Consider the following 16,502-nt stretch of genomic DNA (forward strand, 5'->3'; position numbering starts at 1 on the left):
GAGGACGACGACGAGGACGCGGCGCCGCCAGCTCTGCCCTGCCCTGCCCTGCTCTGCTCTGCCCCGGGTGAGCCGCCGGCCCGCCGCTTGCTGCCCTCTTTCTCTTTCCTGCCCTTCCCCGGTGCCCGTTTGCCCCTTGCGCCGGCGCTTCCTCCTCCCTGCGCGGAGTCGGTGCGGGGTGAGTCCGGGCCGGGCGGGGGGCGTCTGCCGCGGCTGGTGCCCGCCGCCGGGAGCGGCGGCCGCCTTAACTCGAGCAAGGGAAAGGGACGCGCGGGGCAGCGGCGGCCGGTGCCGCGGCCCGGGAAGCGGGGGGGCTGTGGGCCCTGCCCGCGGGCGCGATCCGGGGCACGGCGACACGAGCAGCCTCTTCTTCCCGGTGCGGAGCTTCTGAGCAGGGCCGCTGCCGCCTTGCTTTCTCTTTTGTTCTTGTGGATTTAAAAGTTGCCCTCTGTGTCAGCGCGCGTACCGCGCCGGGACTCCTCTGCCTGGTAGCTCTTGGAGCACGGCTGCCGCGGGCTCTTCTGCCCGTGTTTGTTGTAAGGGGCTTGCTGGCCCGCAGGAGATGTCTGCGAAGTGCTGTCAAATAAGCTCAGAAAGTTGGAAGGCCGCTTCTGCCGGCCGTGTGGTGGGTGCTTCTTGTCAAAGGATAGGCTGCTTTTTGCTTGTTTGGTTTCAAAGGTGGCATTTGTGCTTAACCCGGGAAAGAGTTTGGAGCATCTRTGGTTGTATAGTGATTCTCTACCCTTAAGGGGAAAAAGGTTATTGTGCAAACATAGTTTTGCTAGTGGCACCTTGGTGTCCTGATCATGGGTGCGTATTGCAGTAGGTTTTCAAGTGAAGGGAATGTCACAAATAACATAAATAAATGCTACTTTCAGAAGTGGTAACTAGTGAATTTTTTAAAGGCGATGGTACTAGTAAGTAGTGAAACTGAAATGTTCTCACAACGATACAGAAGTATGATCTGATTGATTGTTATATGCGGCCTTAGAAACAACAAGATTTAACTGTTCATCATCACCATTATTTTTACCTATTGGTGCTTTCTGCTTCGATGCTAACTTCAGTTAAGAAGCTCTGCTGACTTATGTGAACATAAAATAGTGTTATTTCTGAACTTCAGTATAGATGAGCTAGGTGTTGTTTGGCTGCTATTCTAATACAGTATACTGGTATGTACTTCCATTCAAACAAGCGAAAATATGAGTGCCTGTAAGCGTTTGCAGGATTAAGGCTTCATAGGCTAGAATTCATCACAACTTCAGTGCCGTATTTCAGCTTCCTGTTAAAAATGTTCTAATCTTTGCTAAAGGACAACATTTGAAAAGTAGTACATATTTTAAAATGTTTTTTAAAGTTCATTGTGTGTTAGGCATGTTTAGTTCCATACTTCAAAGTCCCCCTTTCATTTATTCTTTTTAACAGAGAAACTTAAGTCAATATTAAGCTTATGTATTCTCTGCTGTATCACCTTATACCCTACATACCTTATACCTGATATAAGATGCTGCACCACCTTAAGCAGCCTTACACCACCACTGTCAAGCTCACACAGCGCGGATGAAAATGTAGGTCTTTATTTTATTGATATTCCAGAGCTCTTGAAATAATATGCTAGTCAGAATGTATTTCTGATTTAGAGACGCATTTTTATTATTTCCAGAGAGAATGCAGCTGCCCATTTTATGAAAGCATTAGAATGACGTCTTAGTTATCTGCAGTGTTTTGCAATCTACAGAAGAGAACTTCAGTTTAGTTAAGAAAATGAAAGAGGAAAAATCAGCCTGTAACTATACAGAGGCAGACTCTCAGCTTCTCTAAACTTTCCTGGCTCAGTAATTTCAGTGACATTTATGCTGAAATTTTATTGTCAGGATCTGCCACAGAGGGTATACCTGGAGATTTCAAGGAAACTCAGTGCTGAGATATGTGCAAGAACTGTTAAATAATTTGAACTGAAGTATTAACTAGCAGATGGAAAAAAGAAAGCCTTTTTCTTTCCACCTTTGTCCCCTTTTTCAAGAAAGAAGTGTCCAATTAACAGTAAAGTTACCACAAAATCAAACTGGTTTCTCTTGTGAGTAATGAATACGTTTTGGATAGCGTTAAGATTATGAAACTGAGAATGGCTTTGTTTCATTTTCTGTCAAGTTGTGTGTTTTTAAAAAATAATATTGTAGTAGATAAACTTCATACTTGATAGAGACCTGTAGTTAAATCAGCATCTAGATGATTTTCTTGTTGTTGTTTACATTTTGAAATCAGAAAGTTTCCCGGAAAAAAATGTGTGCTGGGGGAGAGAGCAATCCCTTGTTTTCATCTTGGTAGCAGGTAAGAGGGTGGAAAGCAGAAAGCAATGTTTCATTTATATATAAGTTTTAAAATTTCCTACTTCGTTTGTTGAAAATCAATAATTATTTTAATTGTTTCTCAATGTTGCTATGTACTTAATTTTTAAAAAATAAGTTAATTTACTTTTTTATTGAGGTGTCATTATATGATTTCGTAACGTTCAGTAACAGATACCTACAACCAAATATTGACTTGAATTTGGTGATTAATAAATTTCTGAATTTTCACAGAAAGCGAAGTTCTTGCTTTCCAGCATTGCCTTCTCCCAACACCTCCCCAAGCAACTGTCACATAAGTATGTGCAAGGTCCAAAAATAAGTGCAGTTAGGAAATTTGTGTTATTCTGCTCATCACCACCGGTGACCCTGGAAGCACAGGAGCGAAGCATGAAGGCCACTGAGTCCTCACTGTGAGAAATGCTCCGTGCTGCCTGGAATGCTTAAGAGTCTGTGCGTCCAGACTCCCTCTGTAGTTATGCGCATACATACTAAATGGTGTGTAGAAGTTGCAAAAACACAGTGAAAAAAGATGTATTTTTTTACTAACTTACAGTAGGCTTTCTGTGGTAGCTATTGGTCAGAAAATTCTGCAGTCTTTAGAGATTCTGTTTAATTGTTCTATGTTTTCATAGATCACTTCAAAATTTACTCACTGAAATGCTCCCACCTTTTGGTGCTGTAAATGTTCGCCAACTCTAGATTCAGAAGTATTTGTCTTAAGAGAGAGAATTGTATTTATTTCCTTAAGCAACTAAAGAAAAATCTAAATTTAACTTCTTTGGAATTTTTTTCAGCATATTGGTAGTTTTTCTGTGGTTCTCAGTGACAAAATAATGTAGGTATGAAACAAGAAGAGAAAATGTTCTTGGTTAGGTAATGGGTAGGAAGAATTCTGGTCTTGGTCACTGTCAGCTCTGACCCAGATATCTTAGAAATGGAAGTTGTAATTTTATGTCCATTAAATTAGCTGTGTAGCTTTTTAAGAAGTTCCGCATTGATAACATCATTATTACAGTTATCATTAATTGTGCCCTTAGGTCAGCCAGGCACTTAAGTTTGCATCTCATTTTGGGCACAGAAATAATTCAGTGGGTCTTCGTCAGTGTTTTAATTTAAACGTATGCTCGTATATCTTGCGGAAGTGCTGTTGACAGTTTCAGAGGTAAGGCCTTAAAAGATGTTTCAAATGATTCTAGTCTCAAGGTAAAATCCTTTGTTTAGGGCTTAGGTGGAGCTGACAGACCATGTGTTAGGAGGAAGTTTCTATTGCTTCTACTTAACATTTTTTCCCCTTTCAGCTTTCATGTTCTTGTGAAAAGCAGCGCCAATTTTTTTTTTCTTCATTTAAAACATAGAATTAGCTAAGCTAAAATACATGTGTATTTCATTCACTTCTCAAAGCAAACTATACTGGTATCAACAGATCAAGAACAAAGCATGTCTGAGGCTTTTTTTTTTTTTTGATCATACTTCTATCTGCTAGCAGACTTGTGGACAATTTTTAACATACACAAATGAAATAAAAACAAAGTGAGCAGATATTTTTCTAGTCTCGGTGTTAGTCTAAATGTTTTATTATATAATAGGTTACTGTAGAAAATTATGACTGAGGGGCATTTTACTATTTCTCTGTAAAACACAGTCAAATTAAACCTTAGTAACCCATGACTTGCTTTGCACCCTTAGATTTAAACCCTGGATAAAGTAGGATTGAAAACCTTCAAAATTAAGGCTCTCGGGTATGCTGTAATGGTGCTCTGTGCTCTTTTACCTGTACGGGCCTACCGGCTGATGGTACTAATTTGACTGTCTCATGTTGCATGTTCAGTGGCTGTTTGCATGCAAAAGTCTCCTGAGAGTCCCTCGGCTGACTTTGGGGTTGCAGCGGTAAGAGCCCCTGGTGCTCCGCGAGCCCACTCTGAGAGCTGTTGTCCTTTAAACAGGGGGCTGAGTCTTTGGTCATGCGCCAGAACCTGCGCCGGGCAGCAAACCTTACCTGAACCGCACCTCTGAAATCTTGCGTTTGTTTGTCTTTTAGCTCCTTAGAAACATTGTTCTTTCTCCAAAAGAAGGAAAAGGTTTGGTGCTTAATACTCTTGTGTCATTTCATTTAAGGCTTATGAAATGGCATGTGTGCTCTTTTTAAGCTAGGATTTGACTTTGATGACCTCCCTTATATAAACTAGAACTATTTCTAAGCAACATCCAGTGACTCTCTTTAATCTGTACCAAAAACTAAAAGCATTTTAAAGTGATATTCATTCTAGTTCAAGTAACATTACCACCCCATGAGGCTACAATACATTGCAGTTTTTGACTTGTTTTGCTGTGTCAGACCTCAATATTTTTACACATGCTTAGCATTTTATGTATATCAGAGTATGTGCTTGTCACATTTGAGTACTGTTTATTCCTTTTTTTTTAAGTTGCTTTCAATGTGTTTTGACAAAAACATTCTCATATTATTCTAACAATAACCTGGAAAAACAGTTTATATGTTTAGGGCAATTTAGAATATCCTCTTGTCATGTTGCATCACTATTTTGGCATTTAAAGAAGGAATAAAACACTTGTACAAAAATTCCCTTCATAAAGATACTCAACAAAACAGCCACCCATGTAGTATAGTTACTGTTTGCCAAATAAATTTCCTCATGCTAGAGATTTTTATGTAAATATAGTAGTTATCTGGTATAATAAAACATGTTTCTAGATCTCCTCCAAGAATTCTGCACCTAACAGTTCTGACTGAAAGCATCTCACTCTCTTAAAATCTTTCTTTAATATTTCTAATCAATTCATTTTCCTACGTAGGTTTTTTTTTTTTTTTACTATTTTTATAGAATCTGCGGCTTTTGTCCAATAATGCACATTTGACTGAAGATATTTTAAAATTTTAACCTCAACAGTTTTTTACCTTTAAAAATACACAGCCAGAACTCCCAAGTTCCACCCAACAGGAAATAATAAGCAGACTTAACGAATAATAAGAAGAGGCAATTTGTGTAGGTATATTAGAAAAACAAATGGCGTGTGGTGTCGTTTTGGGTTATGTCGTTTTATTGTAGCTGCAAAAATCTAAAGACAAGTGAGATAGTCTGCTGAGAAAAGTAATGTCTTTGATAAAAATGCTTCTCTGTACAAACTTTTTCTCACTCATATATTGAGGAATTATGCAGAAATCTTTATTCAGAGGTTATACTTCTTAGCAGTAGCTGAAGGAAATAAAAAAAAAACTTCAGTATATTTCTTTTACAGAAGAATACAGTTACTCTTTTACTGAGAATACAGTTTCCTCAAAATAAAGCAAAATAGGGGGAGAAGAAGTATTAATAATTTTGTAACATTTAAAGGGAAATCTCAAATCTCAAGTCAGTTTCTGTACTGAGTTAACATCCCTTCAAAAAACACAGCTGAAACGGCTCCTTGTCAACTTATGAGAGTTAGCAATCACTTCTCATGGTTTTTAAAATGTTTTTAAAAAGTTTTTCCTTTGCTGTTTAATAGGAGGTTCATACCAACAATGTGAGCAAAAGTATACATGATGTTTCTTTTTTTTTTTTGTGGTTCTGTCTGCTTTTTATGTTTCAGAAAACTATATTTGTCCATCATCTCTTATATCATCTCCTAGTCTGAAGAATCCAGGGGATTGCTGACTGTAGCTTATTTATATATTATATATATTTATATATATATAAAATATAAAAAATATATGTATATTTTTCAAAGAAAAGTAGGTATGTGTGTTTGTATACATATAGCTTGCATTTTCCCAGTTTTTTCAGGCTTGGTACACTATCCATCTAAACAATAAATGTTTGGTCCAGTCTTAACCTTTGCTGAGAGACTTCAAAAACAGTATAATTTTTTAGAACTAATCCAAACAAAATGAGTATTTGAGAACAACGAAAATAAAATGACCATTGGTAAAACCTTCTTTGTATTAAGATTTTGCTTGGTTAGTATTTGGCGAGGGGGTCTTTCTTTTCCTGCCCTGCTCCCCCCAGTGTTGTTTTCTGTAGCAGCTCTGTCAGTGGCAACAGTGATGGGAGTACAAGATGCTGGTAGCTAACAGCTGTTACCTCTTAGCTGTGTAGACCTGCTTTAAGCAGGTTTGGACGGTAAGCATTCAAAATACCTGCAACTGTTTGGAGTCCTGCCTGTACAATAGTCCTGCTGTTGTTACATTGCTTTTAACAAGCGTGGGATTTGTTTTTCTCAAGAAAAAAATCTTTTCTTCAGCCTTAAAATGTAAAGTGATCGGAAGGCCACTCACAACTTAAGCTATAAAAATAAGGCTTATCTGCATAACTGTTGTAGGTTCATGATCCAACTCATATGTCCTCTCTGGTGCTTTGAAAGATCTAAGGCTGTGTATCTATGGGCTACTATCTTGTGCAAAGGTAGAAAATAGCTATTCTCAAACTTTTTGTTTTCCTTCTGCCTCTCTAAGAATATATTTTGCTTCTCAGCCTCTTGCCCTGGAGCTGTGCTCCCATGGATTGTATCTTGGGAAAAAGTACTGTGTTACAGGGGAAGTACTGGAAACAAAGCGCTGGATGAAGATGTGGAGAGGTGACCAGAGCTAAGGCAAAGAGGCCAGGTATTGAAGGGGGTGGGCAGCGGTCCTGCCTGAAGGCACCGCAGTGATGAGGAGTTGAGAGTCAGTCTTGGGTCAGCRTCTCTGTCCTTCTGTCGGAGCAGCCTGCTCTTGCCTCTAGCCAAAATCTTCTCGCCGTGGCTCTTGCCCTGCTTCGAGCCCTGCCCCAGCAACTTGCAGTGCCTCCTTGTCTGCGTGCTATTGCGGAATACATTCCCTGCAGCCCCACTGGGAAATGCTGGGCTAAAACAATTGTGCCTATACACACACAGGTTACGTTTTGCAAAGGAGAGGAAAGTGAGGCTCAAGGATGATAGTTATCGTTAAAAGAAGTAAATAGAGAATCTGGTAAACAAGGAAGAGATACCAGGTAACATATTTTGTAGGGATTGCACAATAAGACAGTTATTATTTCTACCTCAAGATTTCAAAGCTGCTACAGGATTTCAGAGAACTTGATGCCTATCATAAAAATTTAGTTCTCTGCAAACAGATGGTTTGCCATGTTTCATGATCATGATGTAGCATAAGTATAATTCTGATATAATATCTAAAACAAATTTCTTTGCCTTTCTTTCTTCGTTATTGTTCTCTGTTTTTATTAAGCAAAGTAAACTGGCTAAGAGCATAATCACAATAAATTTCATGTTTTCCATTCTTTCAATGTCCAGTAAAAGTTTTTTTTTTTTTTTGAAGTAAATTCCCAGGAAGGCTCAAGGTAAAGTGCCAAAAAAAAAAAAAAAAAAAAACAACCCCAAACCCCACCACTACTGTAAGTGAGAAAACTTGCAGGAAGTCTGTGCTTTCAAAATATCAAGTTAGTTGAAGTGTAGTAGTTGCGTTTCTCTTGTCTTGAGGCCACATTTACTTTCTGAATCCCAGGCTTGAAAGGTGAAGAGAGGTTGATATTTTATGTAAAATATCGTATAAAATCAGTGATGAATGTCCTTCAATACAGAAGTTCCTTTCAACTGTCAGAGTAATTCCGGTCCAGCAGTATAATGATCTTTATTACTCAGAGGTCGTCATCCATTAACATACATATCTTCAGTCTACCTTTTATAGAATACACATTAATTCTGTACAGTCCTGTTAATCCGCTCTGTGTTATAACCCAAATCTTCTTCCATAATATATTAATCTGTCCTGAACTCAATCCTTATATTGAACTAGTTAAAAAATAATGGGCAAGGTTAGGAAGGATGGTTTGATACTTTTATTTTAAAACACAGCAGCAGGCAGATATCCTAATGCTGGTGGTCTCGTTTATTTTCTGAGGATATCATTAGGTATCGTGTCGCGTTAGTTTACATGCTTTGATTTTGTGTAGCTGGAGAGAGAGTTGAGTGGCTGTTAACAATTTTCGCCAGACATCACCCTCTTTATGATGAGGCAGATCTTTGTGTGGTAGAGAAGTTGGTGACACCGTTTATCCCTCGTCTCTCAAAACTGCATACTACTTTACACTCATATTCAAAGAACATAGATTAAAAGTAGATACCCGCTTGCCATGTCATTCTTTGAAAGTCTGGGAAAGGAAGCGTATGTCACTTTTTTTGGTTTGTTTTTTCTGGTCCTATTTGAAGTGTTAGCTTCATCTCTAAGTGCACTTTAAAACATGAATAGGTAGATTTGGGGGACTGAAGCATAGTTATTTTTGCAGCTATTTGAGGTAATATTCAAATTATTTCATTTTCTGGTTGTGGGGATAAGAGGTCTTCCTAATTTGTTAGAATATACTGTTCAGGAAGTTTAGATCTTTTTACTTTTTTAAAAGGCATGCAGCTGCTGGGTGAGAAGGTGTCTGTAAACGTTTTCTGAAATAGCTGGAATATTAGTATCTGAATCAGACATCAGTTTGATTTCTCCCAGATGAAGTGATTTGCATCAGGTTCTGCTAGTCCAGAGAAAGATAATAGGAAAAAGTCCCATTCCTTGCTGTATGTATCGCATTGGATACTGGTATCAAAGTGGAAAATGGTTTGCCACCTTCTCAAAATTCAAGCTGGAAAGTTGAAGAGGAACACTAGAGGGAAGGGACTGGCCTCCAAGAAATCAAGGGCTAACAAAAGTTGTTTAGAGAAGGCTATCTTACTTTGTTTTAAAAGGCAGTTAGTTATAGTGGATATTGGAAAGCAGTAGAGAAGAGGTCTGAAATCAAATTATTGAGGGAGGCAGAAAAGAGAATTCTTGTTCCTGAGTAAGAGCATTCCTACATGAAGTATGGCTTTGCATTTTAAATGCCTGATTGATTTGTAGCTTTTATGTCAGAAGACTTTAAAAAGATGTATTCAGAATGCAATAAATGAACCTGTGTACTTCTAGTTGTGGGTAACTTTACCGGATATTATTCAGTTATTAATGAAGAGCAGTGATGCAAAATAACTGCCATTGTGTGCCCTTGGTTGGTTGGTTAGGTTGGTGCAATCCTGCCATCCTCCGTCTATGTAGAAGTAACTACGTTTATCTGTTGATTTGATTAATTTACTCTTTGACTTTTGTTCTGTCTTGCTTTAGCATAACTCTAAAATTAACACCAAATTAATTTGCAAAATGTTTGTTTTGTTTGTTTGTTTTAAACCTTTTCCACAAAGGTAACTGACCTGCTGTGAGTACAAAGGAATAGTGTGCACACGTGCATGGACACACACTCTCCCTCTCCCTCTCCCTCTCCCTCTCCCTCTCCCTCTCCCTCTCAGAAGGCACAGCTATATGGTTCTGGACAAATTTAGCTAGATTTTAAAGTTTTCCATAGTGGTAGAAGCTAAATGGTGTTACTTCGCTTACCCCTGAATTTTCATAGTAAAGAATACTGAGTTGAAAGGTTTAGTTTCCTGTCCTCCAAAATCTGAAAGAGTTCAGAGAATCTCCAGCGTGTAGACTGTCATGGTTGTTTCTGGTCTGTAGGTGCAGGGGTATTTTTTTCACTGTAGATGCAAGGTTGCAATAGAGTGTCTGGGCACTGGAGATTATGTGGGAACCAGGTGCATATGGTAGCAGAAACTGCCACAGAACAATTTTAATCCCAGTCATCTTCAAATGAGGAATACGTGTTTTTGACCTGCCTTCTCTAAGTTGCATACAGCAGCAAAGGTAGCTTGGAGGAAAACATTTGGTGACCCAAAATACAGCTTGCCTAGCTTTCTTCATAAGGGGAGACTGAACAAAGTGACTCCTAGTAGATGTTAGTCTTATCACTTAATGCATGCAGGGAAAATGCTTACAAATTCAAGCAATGAGGGAAGAAGACAACTAAAGATGAATATAATTAGTATTAGGCTGTCTCTAGTGTTATGCCGTTTTTCTGCAAGTGTCTTTTTTTTCTTAATCATGTTATTGGCACTTTCCGAATTTGCCCCATTTTTTTGTAAGAAGCAGCAGCTTAGGGATGTGTTAACTAAATAAATCCTAAGAAAACAAATTCTATTTTGGATGTAGTGTTCCTGGAACATTTTTGTCATTTGTTTTGCTTTGAAAGAGGAGAAAACAATATATTGAAACTGAGAGTGTTTTCAGTCATTTTGAAGGGACATTTTAAACCACTGGGTTAATTTTTGTCTAGGCCCTGAAAAGGCAGTCAAGTGTCTGTTTACATACACAAAGCCATATGTTTGCACATTTAAATCATCGTGTCCTTCTAATACACTGGCTTAGCATTCACGCAAGAGAGTGTCCCTAGCGTTTCCCCCAGCCATTGCTTGACTGTTGTTGAACATGAACGGGATCAAGTAAGAGACACTCTGACACTTGGTGCCAGAGAGAGCGCGTTTAATACCGGGTTATGAACTCATTAGTACATACCTACTGCCACTGCGCAACACGTAGCTGGCTATTTTGCTTCTTCAGAGTGTAACTTCCTTCTTGAACGACTGCTGCTTTGCTCTTATGATGTTCTCATCCATTGCATCAGCCAAAAAAAGAGAAACGACAATTTTGGTGAGGTGAATATGAAGGACTGATTCAGATAAGCATAGGTTATATTTTTGTATGGATTTTAATTTTTAATATCAAAGTCCTTTAAATGAACGGTCTTCAGAAGTGCTATCTCTGCTTTTGTTGAAGTCGCATATCACAAAATTGTAAATGTGACCAGGAAACACAGAAGGTGTGAAAACTGTGCTTTCCCCGCAGAGTTCTGCTGAAGTAAGAGTAATGCAGTTTGATGAACTACAGTAGGACAAGGAAGATAGAATATGCTGTTAAATTTGTCCTATTGGGCTTACAGAAAAAGTTGCAAGATGCTTGGTTTGAAACTTTTGCAAAGAAATGTGGATTGGCAAACTGACAAGTGGGCAGATGCTGCTGATTGACACTGTTCCTCAGAACTTTTCTTCTCCAAACAAGCATAATTACCATGTTTTCTAGGTATTTTAGATATTTTGGCACACAATTTTGCTTGTGACTCATGAAATAGTAAGTGATTGAAGATGAGAGATCACAAAACAAGACCTTCAGGACCAGTTTTTATTTTGTTTGTGCAGAAGAAATCTGACATCTGCACTCACAGTTAGCTAATCAGTGTGCATCAGTAAGGTGGGTACGTTCTGACGCTTCCTAAAAAATGTTGAGGTCTTCAGATTCTTTTCCATAATATCTGTACCTTTAACTGGGAGATGTTGGCCACAAAATACTGTGGTTTTTTTAGTGATTTCAGTAGCTGCATAGTCGGTGGGGAGGGTTATATGCTTTTTATGGAACAGAAATGTCAAATAAAAATGTCAGTGAAGTTTGTTGCATGCTGAAGGTTTTGTTATAAATGCTTTGTATGTTGGCTTTTTTCATAAAGATTGATAATAATAGCAAATCATTAATGAAAATAATGCTTTGGAGAATGTGCTTGTGAGGTAATGTGGTTGACTGATACTTTTTTCATTGCTAAATTCCTGAGGTATTAGGTGATGAAGTACAGCTCAGATGACTGTGGCTACTTGTTATGTCCGCTATTCATTTTTGGCTGAGACCTTATGTCCAGTTATTAGATATTTGCTCAAATACTGCAATTAAATATTTCCTAGTAAATATTTCTCTCTAAAATTTAATTCTAAACAGGAGAGTATGTTTATTTTCTAAGTTAAGAAATAATTTTATCTTCATGAGCCACTTTTCCTGGAAGGCAGGTGTCTACTAAGTGTCTCCTATTTCACTGTTTTAAATTTTCTTTCTTTTTCTACTTGTGTGGGAAGGCTGGTTGTATGCCATCTTTGGAATTTGTTAACAAGCTGAGCTGAGCTTCTGTCAGAGTGAAGTACCTGAGTATTGCAATTTTGTTTTTGATATTTGCCTTTCTAATTCCTGTAGGGGGTTCGTAGTGACTCAGTTTCTCTTTACTGGTTTCCTGATGGCTTGCCACTGTCTTTTGCATTAGGCAGTAGGTTTTCATAATTCACTTTTCTTTGCTGGAAAACATGGTTCATGTTCACTGTGGTGGAAAATAAAAGCCGGTGACATGTTTCTATTTTATTACTTATTACCCTTATTTAGAGTGTCTGCCTGTATGCAGACACATGAATCTCTTAAAATAGGGACTACAGTTATTTTTAGATATTGCCCTGAAAAACTTTTTTTTAATAAGAGCAACATAAATGAAGTTCTAATCTTTTTAACAATGTCTAAATGGAAAGACATAACATGCATCTTTTATAACAGACCTAGTAAATTCCTAAGGTAATTTTCATGTTCTGCTACTGGTTTGTTATTATGGCCCTGGGTAAAATAAGCCAGGATAAAATTTCCTAGCACATGAAGACCTGTGGTAGAGGGTTATGGATGTTGTACATCCATAATAATCATCGTCAACATTAAAGATTGGTGGGTGCCAAGCACTTGTGGACCTCTGGAAGTAAAGATGTCCAAAGTTATTCAGTGTTTGCCTCCTTTTTATTTAAAGAAAAAAATATTGGATGCTCTTGTTTTTTTTTTAATCTCACATTCGATAGTACTTCACAAGAAAACTGCTGGGGTTCATTCATGGATGCTTTGAAGTCTTTTTATTGTATAAAAATGAACAATCCTGCTTTTGCTAAACTATGGCAGTGGTTTTGCCTAAACTGTAAGGACAGAATATTCAGGGCAAAGACAGAAACAAGTTAATTCCTGATTTTAGTGAAGTTGCAATAAATTTTGACTCTAGGACTTTGGCTGGGATTTTGAGTTGCATGGGAGCAGACAATGGAAAATCCTAGACTTAGCCTATCTTGTCCTATTCCTTGCAAATCCTGAGGAATTTTAGCAGTATTTCAGAAGTCATTAACATTATAAGCAATGTAAAATGGATCAGAGATGGGGTTTTTAGCTCTAATGTTTTGCTGTTTTCTGTGTTGCTGTACATTGAAGAAATAACAGTTCTGATCATGCTTTTGTGTTTCAGGACTTAAAATGGCAGGAGAAGATTCCTATATTATGGGAGTGTCTGATCCCCAAGTAAGTGGATTTGTGTATTTTCAATATCCCTGTATTCTGTCCTAGCTCTCTGTGTCAGGTTTTTCCCATATGTATTGCCATGTCGTCTCCTAGGTGTAACAACATGGAAATTTAAAAGCATTCTAGTTATTAGTAGGAATCAGGTTTTGAGGGATCTAGATTTTTTTTCTCTAAGCCAGTGCTTTGTGTGACTTGTAAAGTGCCTTGCCATGGTGAAATGGCTGAAATGTAAAGGAAAACCAGGCCCGCTGAAAGAAGCGGTTGAAAAACATACTTATTTTTATGTGCTGTCTGCCTGTGACACTTAGTCTGAAATTCCTTCCATGGTGGGCACTGGACTTCATATGAAAATAATGTGCTAAAAGGCTCCTCTGTATCATTATTGGTGAGATTTAGCTTTGACATTGGTGACTAAAATGTTCCTTCACTCACGCAGATCAGTACACCTAGCTTTTCAAAAGCTCTTCATTGATCCAGATCTTATTAGGTCACTATGATTCATTTGTACTGCAAGAACAGTGCTTGAATGAAAGGTTCCAGTAGAGAGATCATCTCTACAGTCTTTCATTTCCTAAAAGAGAGGATTTTCTGTTTTGTGCTTGCTCCACTTTGGAAAAAGATAGATTTAGACATGGCAACAATTACAGTGGGTTAAGATATGTTAGTGTTCAAAACAAAAATTAAAATATAATCTGGTGATACTGTTTTTTTTGCATTAGAGCTTGTAAATATATTTAAATAAGTAATCCAGTCTGGTGGGGTTAAATTACAGAGGCGTAAATGAAAAGTCACTGATTCTCAGCAAGGCCTTGGGCAAGACATCTAGCATCAGATTTTCAGAAGGTCTTAGCATCTAGGCTCTTTTGAATATATAGCTGGTAGTGCAGGCAAGCAAAAAGCGTGCTTAGGAACTGCTGAGTTCAGTGCAGTCGCATAATACTGGTGAAACTTGGTCAGTGCTGTCAGGTTTGCTAGCACTGTTGTTGATAATCCAATAAAACAGAGATGGCTTGGTGTGTATGAGAGATCTGGTTCATCCACCTGTAAAATAGATATAAAATGTTTACCTACTGCACTGGGGTGGTTGGAGTCTCAATATTTGCAGAGAGCTTTGAAATTCCTCACTGAAAGATGCTTTATGAAGTTATTTGTATATCTAGTAATAAGAGTAAACTCTCTTTCAATATAGATGTTTACAATGGATCAGTTCATGGGAATGAATGCAATATTTAATAATACAAGTTACATCACTTCAGACTTACCACTACGAACAGGTAGGAGCTGTTGCTATTTGATTGTAGTACTGTTCCTGCCATTTCTTCCAGTTTGTTTTTTGTGCAGGAATTCTTTTCAGAGGCTTGTTTGTTTACACTAGTGTATTTCATAATACTGCATCCCAGAGTTGTCAGCCAGGCTTAATTTGGATTGACTTTTTATTACACCCTTTGAACATCTCTTCCTTTCCCTCACAACAGTTTCAGAGGCTTGTTTGTTTACACTATTTTATTTCATAACACTTTATCCCAAAGTTGTCAGCCAGACTTAATTTGGAATGACTTTTTATTACTTTTTTTTTTAAAAACTACTTTATTTTTAAACTTCTTTTCCTTCTGCTCACAACAATTTCAACAGTGAGACAAATCTGATTTTCTTTTGGCTTGTACATAAACAGAAAGTTTCAATCAGTTAAATGATTTGAGTGATCAAGAAGCTTTTAGTGACCTGTTTTTATAACTTATTTTGTGTTTTTTTTTCTAAATTTGCATCCTCAGCAACCTCTGGTGTTTGTATTGCCAGTTTGCAGAGTGCAACAGGTACTTCTATTTTTCTCTCAAACAGTGTTTCATTTGTTGTGAAAATTCTTAAGGTGCTTGTTTTTCACTAATAAAAAGTAAGGTATATTCAGCTTCCTGTATCATTTGCATCTGTTTTTCCTTTTCAGTGACTTCTCTGTTTCCTGTAAGATGGCAGTCTGATATTAAAAGTACCTGTCAATTTCCTGAATAATAACACGCGTTTGAAAGCTCAGGGTTAGATTTTGCCACTAAACGCTGAAAATAAGCAAATAGTATTCTGCAAAGGTCTAACTAATGCTCAGTTCTTCCCAGTATAGTGCCAGGATGGGAATGCGGAATAGAAAAATATTATATCCTAGCCAATATTAGCTGCTTGGTCAACCTTGGACTGGTTTTGCATATTGAATTTCTTTGTAAGTAGTACTTTTTGTTTGAAATTATGTAGTCCTTTCTCAATTTTTTTATTACTATCTCCAGTAAAAATATTAATATTTTTCAACATGACAACTTTCTGTTGTTGATCCAAGTCTTTGATGTATCAGGAAGTAGCTGGTGTCTTCTGTATCGCAGATTCCTTTCCTTTGTTGAAAATGCAAAATCACTTTTGTTTGAGATATGTGGTACACTTGACAGCAATGTAAGGTGTGAAGGGTAAAATGGAATAAGCAGTTAGCCTTTTGCTTCACTTCATAGGTAAAATTTCACCCTAACATAACAATGAATGCTGATTTTAAAAAAGGAGGGGGGGTTGTTTACTGTTCCAGCGTTTCCTGGTTTAAACCATACTTCATTTTTCTTGACTGGATAATAATGAGGCAGGATCAGGAAGCACATATGGTACGGATAATTATGTTTCAAGATAAGTTTTTATTCTGATGAGCAAAGCTCTTGACAAATATCGACTAGCGTCCAACAAATGAATGTTGCAATCATTTGTTTGCAGTGTGTTTTTATTAATGCAAATAAAATTGTTCAGTAAGATTCATCTGCTTAAGATTAAAAGGCTTGTGCATTGCATACCCATTTTTTTTCACTGTTCCCCCAGAGTTTCTATGGGACAAATATGGTTATTGGAACTCTGCCCCCATAATGATATCCTTTTTACACATACCGTTTAAGGTTACTTCGTAATCCTCAAGCCAGACTCATGCCATACAAATTATTCAGATATACAAAGCTGATTTTCAGATGTCTGTCTCCTGTCTGARCTAGAAAACAGCTGTTTTCAAAATCGTGTGGGGAGTCAAGAATTCACTGAGATCTGGAATCGCAGAAAACTACTAGAGTACTCTGGGCTAAGTCTAGCTATGCCCTTAATTTGCAAAATTGCCTAGA

The 16,502-nt window shown here is 37.7% G+C and overlaps 1 protein-coding gene across 7 annotated transcripts in view; it reads left to right on the plus strand.

Moving 5' to 3' along the window:
• Nucleotides 1–6: 6 nt before the first annotated feature.
• NFKB1 (nuclear factor kappa B subunit 1) overlaps nt 7–16,502 on the plus strand; it is a 61,595-nt gene continuing 45,099 nt past the window's right edge. The window contains exons 1-4 of one of the 7 annotated variants that reach the window (XM_026078411.1): nt 7–67; nt 13,319–13,371; nt 14,561–14,645; nt 15,144–15,185. In XM_026078411.1, the coding sequence (XP_025934196.1) occupies nt 13,327–13,371; nt 14,561–14,645; nt 15,144–15,185 (172 nt within the window). In that variant the 5' untranslated portion in view covers nt 7–67; nt 13,319–13,326. Of the gene's footprint in view, nt 68–96; nt 179–1,546; nt 1,569–11,464; nt 11,485–13,318; nt 13,372–14,560; nt 14,646–15,143; nt 15,186–16,502 lie in introns of those variants that run through there. The other 6 variants (XM_026078413.1, XM_026078414.1, XM_026078412.1 and 3 more) reach the window with 6 other exon arrangements.

This window comes from Apteryx rowi, unplaced genomic scaffold (genome assembly GCF_003343035.1).
Source record: "Apteryx rowi isolate R43461 unplaced genomic scaffold, aptRow1 scaffold_48, whole genome shotgun sequence".
Classification (NCBI taxonomy): domain Eukaryota; kingdom Metazoa; phylum Chordata; class Aves; order Apterygiformes; family Apterygidae; genus Apteryx; species Apteryx rowi.